The 17,749-nt window shown below is 47.5% G+C and overlaps 1 protein-coding gene and 1 long non-coding RNA gene across 5 annotated transcripts in view; one reads left to right on the top strand and one right to left on the bottom strand.

Annotated features, from left to right (window-relative positions):
* Srrm4 (serine/arginine repetitive matrix 4) overlaps window positions 1-14,538 on the top strand; it is a 159,915-nt gene extending 145,377 nt beyond the window's left edge. Inside the window, exons 10-14 of one of the 3 annotated variants that reach the window (XR_005491668.2) lie at window positions 3,751-3,954; window positions 6,509-6,619; window positions 7,197-7,331; window positions 8,989-11,007; window positions 11,084-14,538. Coding sequence is in view for 2 of the 3 variants with exons in the window: in NM_001346306.1 (NP_001333235.1) it covers window positions 3,751-3,954; window positions 6,509-6,619; window positions 7,197-7,331; window positions 8,989-9,277 (739 nt within the window). In the remaining variant the exon portion in view is untranslated. Of the gene's footprint in view, window positions 1-3,750; window positions 3,955-6,508; window positions 6,620-7,196; window positions 7,332-8,988 lie in introns of all 3 variants that reach the window. The other 2 variants (NM_001346306.1, XM_039089708.2) reach the window with 2 other exon arrangements.
* On the bottom strand, window positions 57-9,915 carry LOC120095997 (uncharacterized). 2 transcript variants are annotated; one of them, XR_005492043.2, is made up of 3 exons: window positions 9,776-9,915; window positions 1,370-1,650; window positions 57-374 (listed from the first exon to the last, which is right to left on the bottom strand). It is a non-coding gene; the product is annotated as an uncharacterized LOC120095997 (long non-coding RNA). The 2 variants fall into 2 exon arrangements; XR_010056795.1 differs by having other exon boundaries at window positions 151-1,650.
* Window positions 14,539-17,749: the final 3,211 nt, after the last annotated feature.

The raw sequence follows: 17,749 nt of genomic DNA on the forward strand, positions 1-17,749 counted from the left end.
AATAATGAAGTTACCAGAATTATTAAAAAACATATTCACGCCAAAAAACCCTGCACTTATATGATTATAATAGTTTTATTCATATTTCTAAAAGTTGGAGGCAACTAAGTTGTTTGTAAATAAACTGTAGTTTATCCAGACTCTAGAATATGTTTTTAATTCTTTATTTATTTTTATTTTATGTGCATCAGTGTTTTGCCTACATGTATCTGATTGGGGGTGTCGGCTCCCCTTTGAACTGGAGTCATAGACGGTTATGAACTGTCTTGTGGTTGCTGGGAATTGAACTCGGGTCCCCTAGAAGAGCAGCCAGTGCTCTCAATCACCAAACCATGTCTGCAGCCTCTCGGCGGACTCTAGAATATTATTTGGCTCTAAAATATAAGGAAAATTATGCTATCAATGTATACAAAAGAAACACACACACACACACACACACACACACACACATACACACACGACTCCAGTTATGCGAACCTGTGGAAAATAATGGAACTTTTCATGTGAAATATTGGTTTGCATTGTCTGAGAGAGGGAAGATGACTGGCAGAACATGACATGGTCATGAAAACTATAACACACAATACAATCTTAATGAGTTAACTTCTAGGGATTCACCCAAAGTCATGGGATAACTATAACGCCAAGTGTGAGTGTGGGGTAGGCCTTGGATGCTGATGTAAGATGCTGTCTCCTCAGTCCTAATACATGGACTCCTTTGTTGAGGGACGTTGGGTATGGCGGATGAGGCCTTGGAGGCCAGGCTGACATTTAAAGCGCTCCAAAATAAAGTTTATTCATGACGACACACCTAGCTGCCACTGTGAAGTTTGTGTTGGGCGCTTTGCTTGCTACCCATGTTTTTCCTTTGGGGGCAGAACCAAGGGATCCCTGGAGCTAGCTGCCTAGTGAGAGGAGGCCTCTCAGTAAACTCTGGATTTAACTGAGAGACTCTGCCTCACTGAAGAAAGAGGGGAGTGACGGAGGCTGTCTCTGGCATCAGCTAGTACCCACGCATACACACAACCATATCCATACACACATGCATGCGCATACTGCACACACGCACAGACACATAAAAAGAATCTGAAAAAAAAATACACACTGGAACACTAAGCACTAGATGTGCTCTCACAGAAGCGGTTGTTTAAATTCACTGGTCACTTAATCTACACCATTCATTCCCTTACTGATGCCTCAACTTCTTACCAGACACACTCTTATGGCAACACTCAGTTTGGTCAAAATGGTGGGCCCCTTGTCTCCAGTTTATAATTCACTAGGCAGATACCCGAGTAGGGAAGGTCAGCTAACACGCTCTACCCAGAGAAACCCAGGGGATCTCCTCCTGCTGGGGCTTCAAGTCCACCTTGATTCTAAGTGGTCAAGATTTCCAAATGACAGCCACACGCTGATCAAGTGTGGAAGCAGCTGGCAGCTAGCTTCTCCAAGGACACAGCACCCTTCATCTCTAACATAAGACCTAGCCGGGCTCCAATGTGGACCAACAGCTTGGGGCTTTGTGTAGCTTGGCCTCTGGTTTGCCTCCTCTGGGACATCCCTGTCTTCAGCTCCTGCCAATCCCTGCATGGGAGCCAGAGTTGTGTCAGCCCAAAGGTCCGACCTCTCTGAAAGCAGACGGTGACGGTCCTGTATGGGAGAGGAAGGTTGCCACATAACTACTAGCACACTAAAGGGCTATCATTTGAGGGAGTAAAGAGAAAGGGAAGAGAAGTAAAAGTAAAACAAAGAGAAAGTAAAGAGAAGTGATGATGATAATAACAATATTAGTATTAATTAATTTAAAATCCATTAACATCTATTAAGCCAGATAACATGCTAGACACTGCTAACAATGCTTCCTGTGAACAGCTTTCCCCCACAAATTAGTGTCTCCACTAATTATAGTATATAATATATACTATATAAATATGTATATAATTATACACATATCACTATTACAACCTTTTTGTGAAGCAGCGAAATCGAGGCACAGACCTGCAGACCAATTCAGTTAGCAAACAACAGCAGCAGCATTCAAATGCAGGCCCGTCTCTAAAACTAGATTCCACGTCCAGGAGATATATAGCCGTTACCTGCTTAATTTGATATACATAGACAGCCCAATTAAATAATTTAGAAGCAGCCTTTCACCGTAGAAAGTAAATGATGGTGAAATCACGGGTATTTATGCCCTGCCAGCTCTGGACAAAGGGCTCAATAAATATGGACTAAGGGATATGAGCTGGAGACCAAGGGCACCACAGACACAGAGGGAAAGGGGTTGGAGTGGTGACGGGCACGTGGGTATGCCACCAGACAGATCCAAGTTTGGGCCGCTGAGTGACCTTGGATGAGTCACTAGTCCTTCTGAGCCACCTCAGTAATTCGGTCATAAAGGGAGAGCTAGATAAACAGCTATTGGGAGGATTAAAGGGAATGATGGTTTCGAAGAACCTGAGACACGGACGATGACTTTAAGGTGACACTTGACAAGCCGTGTGTGAGGATATTGCAGAGGGGCAATTCTCCATATCCAGGGCAAAAGACACCTGGAATTGTAGGACCAAAGGCGTTGTGTAGGAATGGGAGGAGGGCTAGGCAGGAGGAACCATGGCAACACAAAGGAGACCCTCAACCCAGACTGGCAGGAGAGAAAATGTCCTAGAGGCTTTTCAGGTCAAACCAGAACCATGGGTAAAGGAATAGCTAGGTGACAAGGGGAGTTGCATGCCAACACGTCCTAAGATCTAAAGGCAAAGAACAGAAGAGGACATTTGGTTTAGGAGGGAACAGCCTGTTAGGGTCAAGAGCCAGGACAAGAGGTGAACAGAGGTTGTCATGAATCTACAGAACTCTACCAATGCGATTTGAAGTTGACCTTTGAACTTGACTCCTGCTCATCTTGACATAAGCATGCCTGCATGAGGACCTCAGAAGGGGTTCAGTACATCCCTAGACAAGACAGACTGTAAGGCACAGACCCACCCCCACCTCTTGTCTGTTTATAAACAAGCCTCCATCTATCTCTTCTGGGGTCTCAATCTCTCCATCTGCAAAATGGGCTACATCAAAGTTGCCCAAACTTAAGCTAACCTCAGGTCACTTTCTTGATTTTCTTTTCAAAAACTATATTCACGTTGGTTCGTTTATCGTAGTCATATCACGGCCTTTTCTGTATTGAAATGCAAATCGCTTTCTGAAACACCAAAGCTCCCCGTATAGAAAGCACCTCTGATACTATGATTAAGACAGTGTCTTTAACTCTGATCAGTTACAGTTCCCTGCTCAAGGCCTTGACCTCAGGGCCTGTTCCCTTAGCGTGTGGAGATTACAAAGTGTTAGAGAGGTGCTGAAAAACCGAGAGCACCCAGCCAGGGCTTTCTCGTTCACGCAAGCTGAAGGACTGGACAAGGACAAGAAAGGGGAGGGGTGGCAATCTCTCACCACATGATTTGATGTTATTTAATTAACACTGTGAGGGCTCCCTGGGATGCTCTGAAGCAGCCCCTGTGGTGTGTGGCACGTGTCCCTTACCTGGGGGAGGCTGAATTGGACTAAATATCCATCTACTTGTGAGGTCTTTCCTAAATCTGACACCTGCCAGGCCATCCCTGAAAGGAGGTTGGGGGCATGGAAAGAGGAACGGAGGACACTGTGGCCTGGGCAGATGTGGGGGAGGAAGTGCCAGGTCAAGGCGTCCCCAGAGTAAGGGTGGCTGGGTAACGACAGATGTTTTTCCTCCTGCAGAGGGTTTCAGTCTCCATGTCTCCAGTGCGCAGAGGTGAAGAAGTCTAGTTTGGTCCCATCCACAGCCCGGAGCTCCCCCATTAAAGAGTGCTCCCGTAGCTCCTCCTACACCAGTACTCGGTCCTCCAGTCCCTCATCCAGGTCTCCAAATCCCAGAGCCTCCCCCGGGTCCACCCGGAGCCGGTCCACCTCCTCTGAAAAAAGGTGAGTGTGTCTTTGACATTTGATCCACCATTTGTCCATCTTCAGCAGGGAGTTTTCTAACTAGCAATGCACGCACCCCCAGCCCCACGCACCCCCAGCCCCACGCACCCTCAGCCCCACGGGGAAGAGGAGTCAGATTTGACTTTGAGTACCTGCTCCAGTCAGTACTGCTGACAGGCTTGGTTAAGACAGCCAATGTCTCTGAGATCCTGCTTCCTTATGTGGCAAATAAAAAGAATAAGAAGGCTTGGCTGAGGGGGGCCCCTGGTTCCTCCCGGGAGTGGAAGCTCTTAGAACACAAGGACCATTCATGAGGAGGAGCTGAGTATCAATTAACCCTCACTGCACGAAAAAGTAACCAACCCCATCCTTCAGATACATTGTGTTTACTTAGTTGCTATAACTCTGTGGATTAGAGACTTGTGCTGGGCTCAGCAGGCTAGCTCAATTGTCAGCCCCTCTTGTGTTTTTGACCAGATGGTGGCTTGGCTGGGGGCTGGGAATTGAAAGTCATCCAGTGATTAGTGGTCTCTGCACTGTATTGTCTCTCATCAACTAGGAGACTTTCTGCTTGTAGGCATGGTAGTGACAAAGGGGGGAGAGAGGGGGGAGGGAGGGAGGGAGAGAGAGAGAGAACACAGCAATGAACACAGCAATGTACAAGGCTTCCTTACTTCTCAGCTTGTAGTAACATTCCATTTTGTCCATCTTGCTATTCTATTAGCCGTAGTAAGTCATAAGATTCATCCAGAAGATTCTCCTCTAGTGGGGGGAGTTGCAGAGTTACATTTCAGAAAGAGAGAGAGAAGGAGAGAGGGAGAGAGAGAGAGAGAGAGAGAGAGAGAGAGAGAGAGAGAGAGGAGAACTGCAGCTGTTGTTATAGTCTCACCCTCAATGTCAACAATGTCAACAGTCTTTGGCATTGCTTGGTTAACGTATACGGAATAACTATGTCATAGAACATACAGGCGCATGATCTCAGGAAACTGGGACATCCCATCGAATACAAACCCCATGCCTCCTTGATCCCAGCTTCCCTCTTCAAACAGAAACTCCCAACAGCAAGCTAGCTGTTCTTCTCCACAACTATCTAATCAAAACACAGTTGTTTCCTTTGTTAGTTCAAAGCCAACACTTGCATTGTTTTCCTGTAAGATTTCTCAATGCATATTCAAAGAGCTAACCAGCAGGACACTTTTCTAGGGGGGTTGGGCACAACTGTACTTGGTAGGAATGAGTCATTCCTTCCTCCATGGTGTTCCTTAAGACTGGGACCATCAGTAGCAAGAGAGGTAGAGCATGGATGCAACGTGAAGAGCTACCCTTCCTCTTTCCTGACCACAGAAGATACAGTCTTTATTCTCGATGGGTGCCTGTAGCCAACCCTTGGATCAGTGCCAAGCCCTGTAATAACATTGCCCATCTCCTTTTGTAACTAAGCCCCTGTCTTGCACTATGATGGGAATACTTCCATTTCGAGGGACCTCGGCGAAATCAACACGAGTTTTGCTCTTCTTCAGTTACCCAGAGACCTCTGTTCTTACCATAGTCTCAGTGCACTCTGCATCCAATTATTTTCTTTCTTATTGAATGGGTGATACTTATCCTTTCTTCCTAAGGCAAACATGCACCCATAGCTTTCTGACGTGTGGGAATTACTAGCATGGCTGCTCTTTCTTGTGAACCAGAAGTAATTAGGGATTGCTTGCACACAGGCAATGCAATGATGGTAGATCTGATCACAAGAAGGCTACTTAGTAACAGGCAAGTAGTCCATACAGCACGGATACTCTGCACAAAGCTGTTTCCTAGGCAGGGTGAAACAGGATCCCCATGCCAAACGTGCTCCTCAGAATGATTTGGAATGCAAAACTTGTGATTTAGTTGTTTCTAAAATTTGCCACTTCATTTTCTCCCCCCAAACCATTCATGAAGTCACAGAAAAAAAGCAAGACCGTAGGTTTAGAGAGGAGGGACTACTGTAATCTACAGAAGGCAAAAAGCACTGTGTAGCCAGAAACTCTTGGATTCATTTGTCCACTAGCTGTGTGACCCTGATCAATTACAATTACATCTTCTCCCTGGGTCTTTGTTCCTCTGTACTGGCTTATTGGATGGAGATATATATATATATATATATATATATATATATATATATATATATATATATATATATATATAGAGAGAGAGAGAGAGAGAGAGAGAGAGAACTGGTTTACTCTTAGATTTACAACTCGCTTTGTAGGGTTGACAACATCACCCCATTTTGCAGAGGAGAAAGTGGAAGCCTAGAGGACTGGAATCACCTACCCAAGATCACACAGATAAAACGTGGCCAGGACCATAAGCATTCACTATATAACAGGGTGTAGCCCATATTATTATCAATTACATGAAAAGGAGGAGATTTCATTCTCTGGTTAAGGGACGGGTCCCTTTATAAGACTTGAGCAAAGAAAAAGAGCGCCACCCAGGAACAGAGCCTTAGGGGGTGGCACAACCCTAACAGGTCTGCCGGCTGCAGGCTCCTTAGGGGCTCTTCTGTCTTCCCCAGGTCCTACTCTCGCTCTCCCAGCTATTCTTCCAAGTCTGGCAAGAGGAGCCCACCTAGCAGAAGCTCCAGGTCTCGTCGAAGTCCGAGCTACTCCCGCTACAGCCCCAGCAGGTATCACCACCACCACCCCCAACCAGAACGGATCCCCGCTCCTCCTGAGCCACATCCCTTTGGCCTTGCCTTTCTGTACCAATCTCCCAAGCCCTCTCCCAGCAAAGGTAGAGACAGGAATTCTTGAAATCTTTTTTGTCCAATCAAGAGTGGCAATACGCCCTTTATTATACTATCCTTTCACATCCGGGTGCTCAGTTTTCCGACTTGACTTGTGTCCTTTTGCCCATTTATTCACAGCCTCAATTCTTGCCCACCCCAGGGCCTTCTGATATGTTCCTCCTCACACACCAATATTTGTGCTTCTGCCAAGGGACACACACATGCGTGCACGCATGCATGATCAAAAGGCCGCCTCTCTGGCTCATGCCCAGCTCACCCCCATGGTGCTCACGGAAGCAGAATCTTCCCAGAATGGGTCATCTTCCCTTCTCTGTCTTCTTTGTGGCCCCTGGCAAAGCCCAGCCTCAGTGGACATGGCTTAGAGTCTCACACAGCATGCACCTGTTAGAAAAGCCAGCCCAGCCCTAATTACCTAGTCACGCCCCTCCCCTGTCCCGCTGCTGTACCCCTTCAGGGAACGGGACCCAAAGTATGGTGAGAAGGAACCACAGCCCCGAGAACGTGCACGCAGGAGGCGAAGGTCCTACTCGCCTATGAGGAAGCGCCGGAGAGACTCCCCAAGCCACTTGGAGGCCCGGAGGATAACCAGGTGAGACCCCAGAGCCGGCATTGTGGCTTCCAACCTTCTCCCTTCTGTCCATATGGTTGATGGCTCTGACTAAATCTTCTTTTGCCTCCCTGAAACTAGACTTAAGGATTGGAGGGCGGGGCGCTCCAGAATAGCCCTTCCAACCCCCTAAAATGATATTTGATTCAAAGCCTTTCCTAGTGTGGAATCTTATCAAGCTTCCAATTTGTTCCTGAAGTGGGGCTGGGACCCGGACAGCACGTGAACCAAACTTGTCCTAGAGACTGAAGGGAAGACAACGGGCCGATTTGAGGAATAGTGTGTAGCCTAGGGGGGTGTTCCACAGGGCAAGGCATTGGCCTAGTAGTATAGCCTGACCTTGGTGGAGATAGTCCTATACACTAAAATATTCAGATGCCAGGTTAAAATTAAACTATTCGTGACCATACCTTTAACCACGTTCAGATGGTACAAATGTCGTTATTGGGATTTCCAATACAGCTGAGGCGAGTAAAGATTTTTAGTTAAGACCCAGTTCCTGGGGGCATCTAGAGCCTTTTCCTGTCCTTAGGCCGTTTTTTGCCCACAAAACAAGGCATCGCACCCAAGAATGTCACGTGGAGGAGATCAAAGGGAGTGAGAAAAGGTGACCTCGCTCTGTAAATTTAAACACCGGACACACTGTGTTCTGTCATTAATGACTGAGTGGTCAAAAGAGGTGGAAGTGTGACCTGTGACAGCTAAGGTCTCTGAGGAGAAATGCTGTTGGCAGAGAGAGAGAGAGAGAGAGAGAGAGAGAGAGAGAGAGAGAGAGAGAGAGAGAGAGCGCGAGCGCAAAGGGTGTGAGAGATATTGAATTTCTCAGGCCATGAAAGCTGGGAGAATGGCTGAATGTTGCTCCCCCTCCCCTCCTCCCCGCCCCCTCTCCACCCCCATTAAGTTATCTTTTTAGATATCTTCACTAATCCCAGAGATCAGCAGGGATCCTGGAAGCAACACTGGTATCCTTCCTGGAGAGGACCAGGAGGCAGAATAAGAACCAGGGTACCAGAGTGATGGATGGAGTTGTCTGCTCAAATAGTCCCTGTCCTCTCTTCCTAGCTTCTGGGCATCCATGAGCATCTTGGTCGCCTGTCACCCATGCTGCCTGCTAACTGTTCATGGATGTACATCATTTTCTTAAAAATTAGTGTCTTCTTTTTCACAGCGACCCCCACCCCCACATTCCCGAATGCACTTGTTTTTAAAAAGTAATGATATAGTACAGTGAGTGGAAAACCAGCCTCTTCTGCCTAGAAGCGGGACCTACTAGGAATAGAAAGTTCTAGCAAAAGTAAAAATAGCAAGACAAAACTTCAATTAAAGTGGCAATGCAGATGCTGTTGCTAGCTGGGAACTCTGATCCCCAAGCCTGATTTGTTGATTTTTTTTTTTTTAAGTGATATCACTTTTTCAGAATTAGAGCAGGATTAAGCTGGGCCTTTGGTCTCAGAACTACCAGAGGTGGGGGTAAAAAAGAGGTAGAGTATTTTTTGTTGTGGTTTGGAGGTTTTTTTCCTGGTTTCCTTTTTCTCACTAAGAGACTGGGAGATAGAAGGATATTGTTTTGTCTGGGGCAGCACTGGGGATCCCTGGGAGCAGAATGAATCCTCATGTTTCCTATCTCTGGTCTCTACAGTGCCCGCAAACGCCCCATCCCCTACTACCGACCCAGCCCCTCCTCCTCCAGCAGCCTCAGCAGCGCCTCCTCCTGGTACAGCAGCAGCAGCAGCCGCTCTGCTAGCCGCAGTTACTCCCGGAGCCGGAGTCCCAGTCGGAACCGCAGCAGCCGAAGCCAGACCAGGAGCAGGACGCGGACCAGCCGCAGCTCCAGCTCCCGCAGCCTCAGCCTGGGCTCCCGGAGCCGCAGTCGGAACCGGAGCCTGAGCTACAGCTCAGCAGAAAGCTATGCCAGCACGAGGCGTTAAGCGAAGGCCCTCCGTCGAGCCAGCTGCCCTCCGGGAAGACCCCTCTGTCCACCGGGAGGACCCCCCTCTGTACTCTGCAGTCTCCTTTACTACCTGCCCTTCAGACCATCTCCTGAGTGACAGATACAGAATGCTCCTGGCTCCTGTCCTCTCATGTCCTGGGAAGATGGCATGGGAGACAGGGACTTCTATTCCTTTGCCAAGCTGCTAGGAGCCTCTCTACCAGCACCATCCTGGGGCTCACCGGGGCAGATAGGGAGGGCCAACTGTGGATCCATGACTCAAAAGTTTGGGCCTGGCCAAGATATGGAGATGGCTCTGTTCCAGTCATCTACTGTTCACAGGGCATCTCCTAGAGGCCAGGGTTAATCCACCCTCACCCACACCACCCACCTTCCTCCCTTATTCTGTCTCATGGCTGCAAAGTTTGGAACCAGTGTTGGGAAAAGAGGAGATCAAGGGTGGTTGAAATTCAAGATAAGAGCTCAGAGCTTTTACCTCCAGCTCCTGGGTCCTGCTAGGAGAGGTCAGACACGAGCATGGGAGGAGGATGTTAGTGTTGGTGGCAATAGGTTTCAGGGAAGTTTGGAAATGGTCTCTCTATAAGTATAACTTCAAAGAGACGGGTCAACTGCCTTCCTAGTAGGTCAGCATCATCAAGGAAGGAAGCCCAGCAGGTTCCAGCTTTATGGAGGCCCTTACACAGGGTCCTGTGACATCACAGGGGTACTAAGGAGACAGTGGAACCGTCCACATACCTTGGGCTACAGCCCTACTTCCCAAATTTGCCTCATCCCCAGGAGCTGGCACAAATTTGATTCCACGGGACCATCTGTTGAGCATTCTCAGTGCTGTGGCCAGCAGCCAGCCCCCAGCGCCAGCCAGTCTGCCCTTGCCCTCCAGTTGGCGCCTGCCAGCCCCCTCCACATTGCCCAGACTGCCACACCCTGGATTCTACCCAGGGCATCCTGGCACCTGCTGTCCTACATGAAGACCACTCTCTTTTCCTCTCAGGAATTTTGCCGAGACAGGGCACTGCATTGTAAATCAGTGTTGTTGGGGGGAAGACTCAGATTCAGAGAGTCTGTGACAGAGGGACTTGAATGGTCCCTGTCTCAGGCTCCTGCTAGCTTCTGAGTTTGTGGTCAGCATAGGGAAGCCCAATTGCACTTAAGGAGTACCACGCATAGGAAGGGTATAGAAGTACCCTCCCGCCCAAGGCTGGCCAGCAAGAGTAAGCTGCCTTCTGACACATAAATGCCACCAGCTGCTTTGCCTGCAGAAGATATTGGGAACAGGCAGGCAAGAGAGATGGTCCTTAAAATAAACCCTTGGGCATCCCCCTCACCAGCTGCCTGGCTCTCTGAGCCATGTGGGTATCAAGTTTGTGATGACAACAGTTGAGCAGAGCCAGGGCACATGGAGAAAGAGCTTCTCTCCCAGCTTTGGATAGTGGCAAGGACAGACAGCATTACCTATCCTTCTTGCCTCAAGAAAAACATATGGGGGGGGTGGGAGGGTGGGAATTTCCATCATAAAAGCAGTGATCTCCCCATACCAATCTTTCCCAGCCTATCATGGTGCCTGGGGGTCCAGTGAGCACCAGAGAAGTTCATCGTCCATCAGGAGAGGAGGAGGATCAGTGACTGTATCATGGCTTCTGGCCCAGACCAACACTCCACTAACACAAACTTGTGGATGCCTATGCAGACACCACGGGAGGCCAGATGGTAGGTGCCTGGCACAGGAGTAGGTGCCCCGGGAGGGCATGTGCAGCTACTGTAAATAGCCCTTGTCCCCACCCAGGATGCCAACCAAGTCAACGAAGCCTCATCTTTTTCACGGAGACAAAGGCTTCCAGGAGCCACAAAACCCTTCCCAGCAGGACAGCTTGTGAAGGCAGGAGCCTGCCCGGAAGACACAGACTATCTCCGTTCAAACCACTCTAGGGGGACCGTTTTGCCCGGGGCTCCTAGCAAACTTTTTATTTATTAGATTTATTTATTTTTTATTTATTTATTATTTATGTGATGAGCTCTCTTTCCTCACCATTAGCGGCATTTCATTATTTATTTGTGTATTTATTCCGAGAGATTGTGTACTTTTTTTTTTTTTTTTTTGGTTCTTTTTTTCGGAGCTGGGGACCGAACCCAGGGCCTTGCACTTCCTAGGTAAGCGCTCTACCACTGAGCTAAATCCCCAGCCCCGAGATTGTGTACCTTAATATGTGGTCATGCGTGTATTTGGTGGAATCTTCTAAATTATTTGTGTATCTCTCTTTTTTTTAACCTGTTGCTATGGCTGCAATGGGAGAGGCCAGAGGCATCTTGGTCTTTTTCATGAATGCTCTAAGCCCTCAATATGCTGGGGTGGACCCAGAAGTGTACCCATCCCAAAGCTTATATCATTTAGGTTGATGTCAGTGAGGTTTGGGCCTGTGCCTCAACCCCATGTACACCTGCTTCACTGCTAGCATAGAGATAACAGAAAGATGAAGTCAGCCACAGAGCTCATGATCCTCAATTCAGGGCTGGAGCCTGACATTAGCGGGTAAAGCTACACACAGTTTAAAGAGCTGTGAAGGACTCTTTGAATGATTGCCTACAGTCAGAGTATTATGTCTTGTCCAGATGGCCAGTCTCCTACGGCATGCATGATAGAGCCATTCCCTTGTGGTTGGAGAACCTCGAGGGTAAGAATAGTTTGATACTAGCATTGCTCTTGGAGACAAAGTATCATTCTGATGAGACAAAGTATTCTGATGATGTTTGACTGATACTCATATCCCGAAGGAAAGGCAAGAATCTCAATGTCAGCAGAAGGGATCCAATCCTTTTTATGAGCAGAACCGATTGGTTTCCTGTAAGTTACACCTACCTGCTTCTCCTTCACATCTAGCTTTGAGATCAGAAAGTTTACCTGCGTTGTCTGTGGTAGGCAAACACTGTTCTGTGAAGAGGGCACGGGCCGTCCTGGGGGAAACCTGCCACCCAAATCAAACCTCCTTTTGCTATGATCATCAGCTGTTCCATTAGGGACAGCACAAAGCTACTTCTGAAACTAGAAAATAAAATACAGACAGAGGGTGACAGCCAGATGTCCTCCCAAAAGGTCACTTCTAAGCTCATGCTGCGATCTAAGACCTAGAGACCTTTCTCAGTCCTGTCCTAACCAACTGGCAGTGACTTTCTGCCTGCTGGCTACAGAGAGCTCTTGCCCTTTCAGAAGTCATTCTCCAGGGCCTTGGGAGTGCCAGATTGCCTGGTCCAGCTGTGGGTTCTCCAGCACATCCCTGACTCTTCCCATCAACATGGCAGCCATGCTTTCAGCCAAGGGATATTCTTCCCTTGGGAACAGTTTTCAGAAGGTTCTTTAGATACCTCTAAGGCTAAAATACACGGCTCTCCTGCTTCTCCCTCCCCCTTCTCCCCTTCCCCCTCCTCTTCCTTCTCTCCCTTTCCTCTCCCCCTCCTCCCCCTCCCTCCTCCTGCCCCTTCCCCTCCTTCTTCCTTCATTCTCATCCCCCATTCCCTTTCTCCTCTATACTGCTTATCTTTCCAAGCAAACATAGAACTCTTTGCAGGACACTGATAAACTTGGTTAAGTAGAGCCACCACACTCAGGTGTATCCACTCACTGTACTCTCATAACTTTCTGCTCCTAGAGAATACCACCACTTGAAAGTGGGTTGTAGCTGTGTTTGTACAGCAACTAGCATTCTGTGTGGCATTGGCTATTAAGGGTGAAGGCTTAGTTCAACCACCCACATCCAAAATGGGTAGAGCTTTAGACCGAGGTGAAGCAACAGGTTGCCAGTGCTCCTTGACCTTCTGTGCTGGGCGAGCTCTACAGGAGTGAAATGGGGCTAAGTGTTACCTTGTTGTGGGCCATTGTTCCCACCAAGTGAGGTGGAGTAGTTGACAAATATTTCCAGACTGAGATGTGAGAGAGGCAACAAACAAAATAGGTATCCTGGAGACTCAGGGAGGAGAAGAATCTTGAAATGCTGCAAGGAGGCTCCCATTCTCGAGAAGAAGCTAAAAATAGCACCTGAATTCCTAACCCGGGGTTGCCAGCAAAGACCATTCATGTCCACCCAAGTTGGGACACATTCCAGACTCTCCTTGAGACCTCCTTTGGGGTGACTCAGTTTTTCAGGAGTAGAACACAATGGAACTGTTGGAAAGGGATTTGGGTCTCGGTCTCAGAGAGCCCCAATCCCTACATTTCTTTGATCTAGTCTCTCTCCCAAAAGGGTTTGCTTGAAGATTTGGGATGCTACCAAAGGTTGAAGAAAGCAGTGAGTTTTGTCTTTCTGGAAGCTGACTTCCAACGTTGGCTGTGTTTGTTTGTTTGTTTGTTTGTTTGATTGTTTTCTGCTGCGTTTTCCTCCATGGTGCCAGGGGTAGGTGCAAGACCTCATGCACATTAGACAAGGATTCTGGCAATCGCACCACACCCTCAGTCCTGTACTAGATTCCCTTGCCCTCACCCTCTTCTGTGTATATTCTGAATAGTCTCATGGGTACCTGTGCCCCATCTTGGTTTTCCCTCTGCTGAGGAGAAAAATTTTTTGGGTGACGTATGACACCACCACCAGAACCAGAGACACTCTGGCCAAACACAACATCATTGGACAACACTTTTAAGAATGCTACGCCTTCTCCGTTCTGCACTGATGAGCCAATGATAGTGACAACATGACACATGACATCCCTCTGTCCTTAACTTTTATTTCTGTTTGTGTATTTGGGTGGTTTTTTTTTGTTGTTGTTTTGGTTTGGTTTTGGTTTTTGGTTTTTAGCTTTTTGTTTTGTTTTGTTTTGTTTCATTACTCAGTTCTGTTTTGGTGTCGTGGTTTTGTTCTCTCTTTTTTGGCAGTTGTCATTTTGCACTGTAAATACCATGATGTGAGCTTGTCCTCAGAACATGGCTTACTTAATAATTTATTATCTCCTATTTATTGAGTGGTATTGGGAAGTGAGGGGGACCAGCCCTCCTGCTGGGTTGCTATTGGAAACCCATCCATCTCTCAGCTCTGGGTGCTGCTGTCTGTGGTGGGGAATTATCACCCAGGTAATGAGTGCTAGACTTACCAGATGAATTGGAACTGCAGAAACAGAGGCTTCTGTCATACAAATTAAGTCCAAATGGAGCTAAAACACTAGTTCTCTTTGGAAAACCTCATTTAGATGGAAATTAATTGAGGAACTCAAATGCCTGTACTCGAACCAACTTCTATTAAAAAGTCACAACTGAAACACAGAGAGAGAATCCTTTTTTTTTTTTTTTTTTTTTCTGGCCTCGTGAAATCATGTCTGCGTGTTCACAAGTTGAGAGAAAGCAACTGGATTTCTTTGCGGTTCTCTTGCCTTTGGGGATAAAAGGAGTGGGTTTTGGGCTTCAGTCTTGTCTTGGAAACCCAATGGACTTGGCCAGTATGTTCTGGAGTGGGCATGGGGAGCTCTGCTCTGGTGCAGTGAATTCCATCCTGGTGGGCCTTGTGGCTGTACCATGTGGTAGTCATTTTTGATCCCAACCTGAAGTTTCTTCCCCACCTCAGACCATTTAGTTCCCGGATAAAAGACACACAGACAGACTTTTTATTTACAATAAGCCTTAAACAGCACAAGAGCTGGGCAGATACGTATCCTCTATGTTAGTAGAATCTATTTTCCAATTGATAACTCTGGGTTATTACTTACTGTGTTTCATTTGGGCTGTTCTTAACTCCAGTCAGTCAGTCGTCAGGGTCATGTTTTTTGACTCCTAACACTTGGGCTTCTCCTTCCTCCTCCTGCACCTTTTTCTTCTTCCCTGTGGTTCTCCCTCAACCCCAACCCTAGGGAAAAACCTCAACCCCTATGTCTCTTCTGCCCAGCTATTGGCTGTTGGTATCTTTAGCAACAAGAAATAACTGGGGGGAGGGAGGGAGGTCACAGGTCTATGTTCAGACTCCAAGTCTTGGTGGCCCGCACTTAGCATTACAACAGACAGCAAGACCGATGGACATCAACCAGGGAAGGAAGCAAAAGAATGTGGGGCCTGGAATTTCCTGCAGGGTAAAGTTGGAATAGCAGGGATGTGGGATGTGGGCGGCACCAAGGTTATGAAAATCCCAGACCCTAACTCCAAAGCTTCTGTGTCCATTTTAAACTCTCCAAGTCCAGTTACCCTGGAGTCATGCTGGGAGAAAGCAAAGTGTTTCTGCCCCATTCTGAATCTCATCATGGTCCATTGTCAGGCCTTATCTTCTACAATCATTCTGATGAGCTGGTGAAAAAGGTCCTATCGATACTTTTCAGATGGGAGGAACTGGCATGGAAGTTCCCATGGAGGAACCCCCATGGAAGAGGACTCCTGGCATCTGTCTGACTCCGTGTCCCTTGTCCCTCAGTAGAACCTTTCTTGGGGGACCTAATCTGTGAGGACTCTGCACCGTCTCTTTTCTCCAAGGCTAAACTATTTCCTCCAACGGCCATTGGCCAAGGACCTAGCTGATTCTGCTCCCACACACCTCAAAACCATTTCTCAACATTAGGGGCTAGGGCTAGGGCTAGGGAAAATCCTGAAGCAGAAGATTCTCAACTCTCCCAACTCAGCCTAGCCATGCAGCATCTGTCCAGAGCGTCTTCACTAAAGAGGGGGAAGCTACTGTGCCCTCTAGCATCCTGGCAACCTGTCCAGTGTTGCAGTGAGGACAGCCCAGCATAACCCTCCCGAGGGTTTCCAGGTTTTCGGTCTGTAGGATTTGCACCTCTGTTCTAGTTAAGGTCCGAGGTAAGGCGCTCTCATACCCAGTGGCCCAGTGTCTCCTGTGTAAGTCAGAGAAGGAAGACAGGGTGCTTGGGAGCTCTCATGGCCGACATGCTGTGTGTCACACATAGATCCACACGTCTCAGTGGTGCATTATTTAATTTCCCAAACAGATTTAAAAACACTTGGGTGATTGTACTTTTGTGTAAGTTTGTGAGTGAGGTGTGTGTGCATGCGTGTGTGTGTGTGTGTGCATGTGTGTGCATGTGTGTGTGTGTGTGTGTGTGTGTGTGTGTGTTCACACACATGCAGAGGCCAAAGAATAACTTCAGGTGTCATTCTTCATGTTCTGGTCCAACTGCTTTTTTTTTTTTTTAATTTGAGACAGAGAATTTCATCAGCTTGATGGCTAGCGTGCCCCCAGAATTAGCCTGTCTCCACCTCCCGCAATGCTGAGGTTACATGTGTGGGGCAGCATGCCCAGCCTGTTTACATGGGTGCTGGGGAACACATTTATGAAGAGATGCTTTACCAGTTGAGTCATCTACCCTGCCTGGGTTTTGGATACCCACGATGCCCAGATGATAGCTTCTATGCAGTCCCTTGGGAAACCTACTCCAAACCATTTCACTGCACGCCCTATCTTAGCCTTCGCTGGAATCCCAGCTTTAGATTTTCTTCCTAACAGTAACTGAAGCTTAGAAAAACAAAGTCACTCGCCCAAGAGCCACAGTCTCCAGAATCAAGGACGGAACTCAAGCAACCCTGACTCAGAACCCTGGGGTTGCCAACTGCTCTCTGTAGCTCCAGAGTTTATAAATGTCTAACCTCTTCCTTCACGGTCTGACAAAGATTTTGGATCCTAAACATCTAGGGCAATTCCACTGCTCTCTGTGTAGCACTGGACAAGGGTTACACCCTATGGGTGACTGGTTTGCTGATCTGTAGAATGGGTTAGTTAGCAGCAGCTACCTCCCCGGGCTGCTATGGGAACAAAATGAGATAGCCACTTCTTTAAAAGCATGAAAGTGGGGATAGCATGCAATTAATGCTAGCGAGCAAAGTTATCATTTTCAGCACTGAGTGTGAAGTGTGATAGGGGGGTCAGACCAATGGAGCCATCTTGGAACACAGGGTTTTCTGGGAATGTTCCCGAGGCAAAATTCAACATCTCTTGCCCTCCAGGACAGGTTGAAAGCACTCATGGGATAGGTGGGAGTGGGTGGGGTTAGCTGTGGAGAGATAAGGAAAGCACAATACTCAAATTTCCAGGCAAGAATCTCAGCCCAGCATTGTGACAACCTCCAGTTCTCAAGAACCCAGATTTCAGGTTAAAATTCTTATATTTAAAATGTTCACAGCATCGTGTTTTTCAAATATCATTTGAGTCACTACTACTATTACTACTACTACTACTACTACTACTACTACTACTACTCACACACACACACACACACTCAAACACATGTAGTCTCTCTCACACACATAGTCACAACACAGTCACACATACACAGTCACATACAGAATCACACAATCACACAACAGAGTCAGTCACACATCCATAGTCACATATACTCAATCACACACAGTCACACACACAGCCACATACAGTCAAACAACAGAGTCACACACACACAAAACATACACACACAGCACACACACACAGACACAGGCAAGGAGTCACAGACAGTCACAAACACATACAGTCACACACTT

The sequence above is a fragment of the Rattus norvegicus genome, chromosome 12 (genome assembly GCF_036323735.1).
Source record: "Rattus norvegicus strain BN/NHsdMcwi chromosome 12, GRCr8, whole genome shotgun sequence".
Taxonomy (NCBI): Eukaryota; Metazoa; Chordata; class Mammalia; order Rodentia; family Muridae; genus Rattus; species Rattus norvegicus.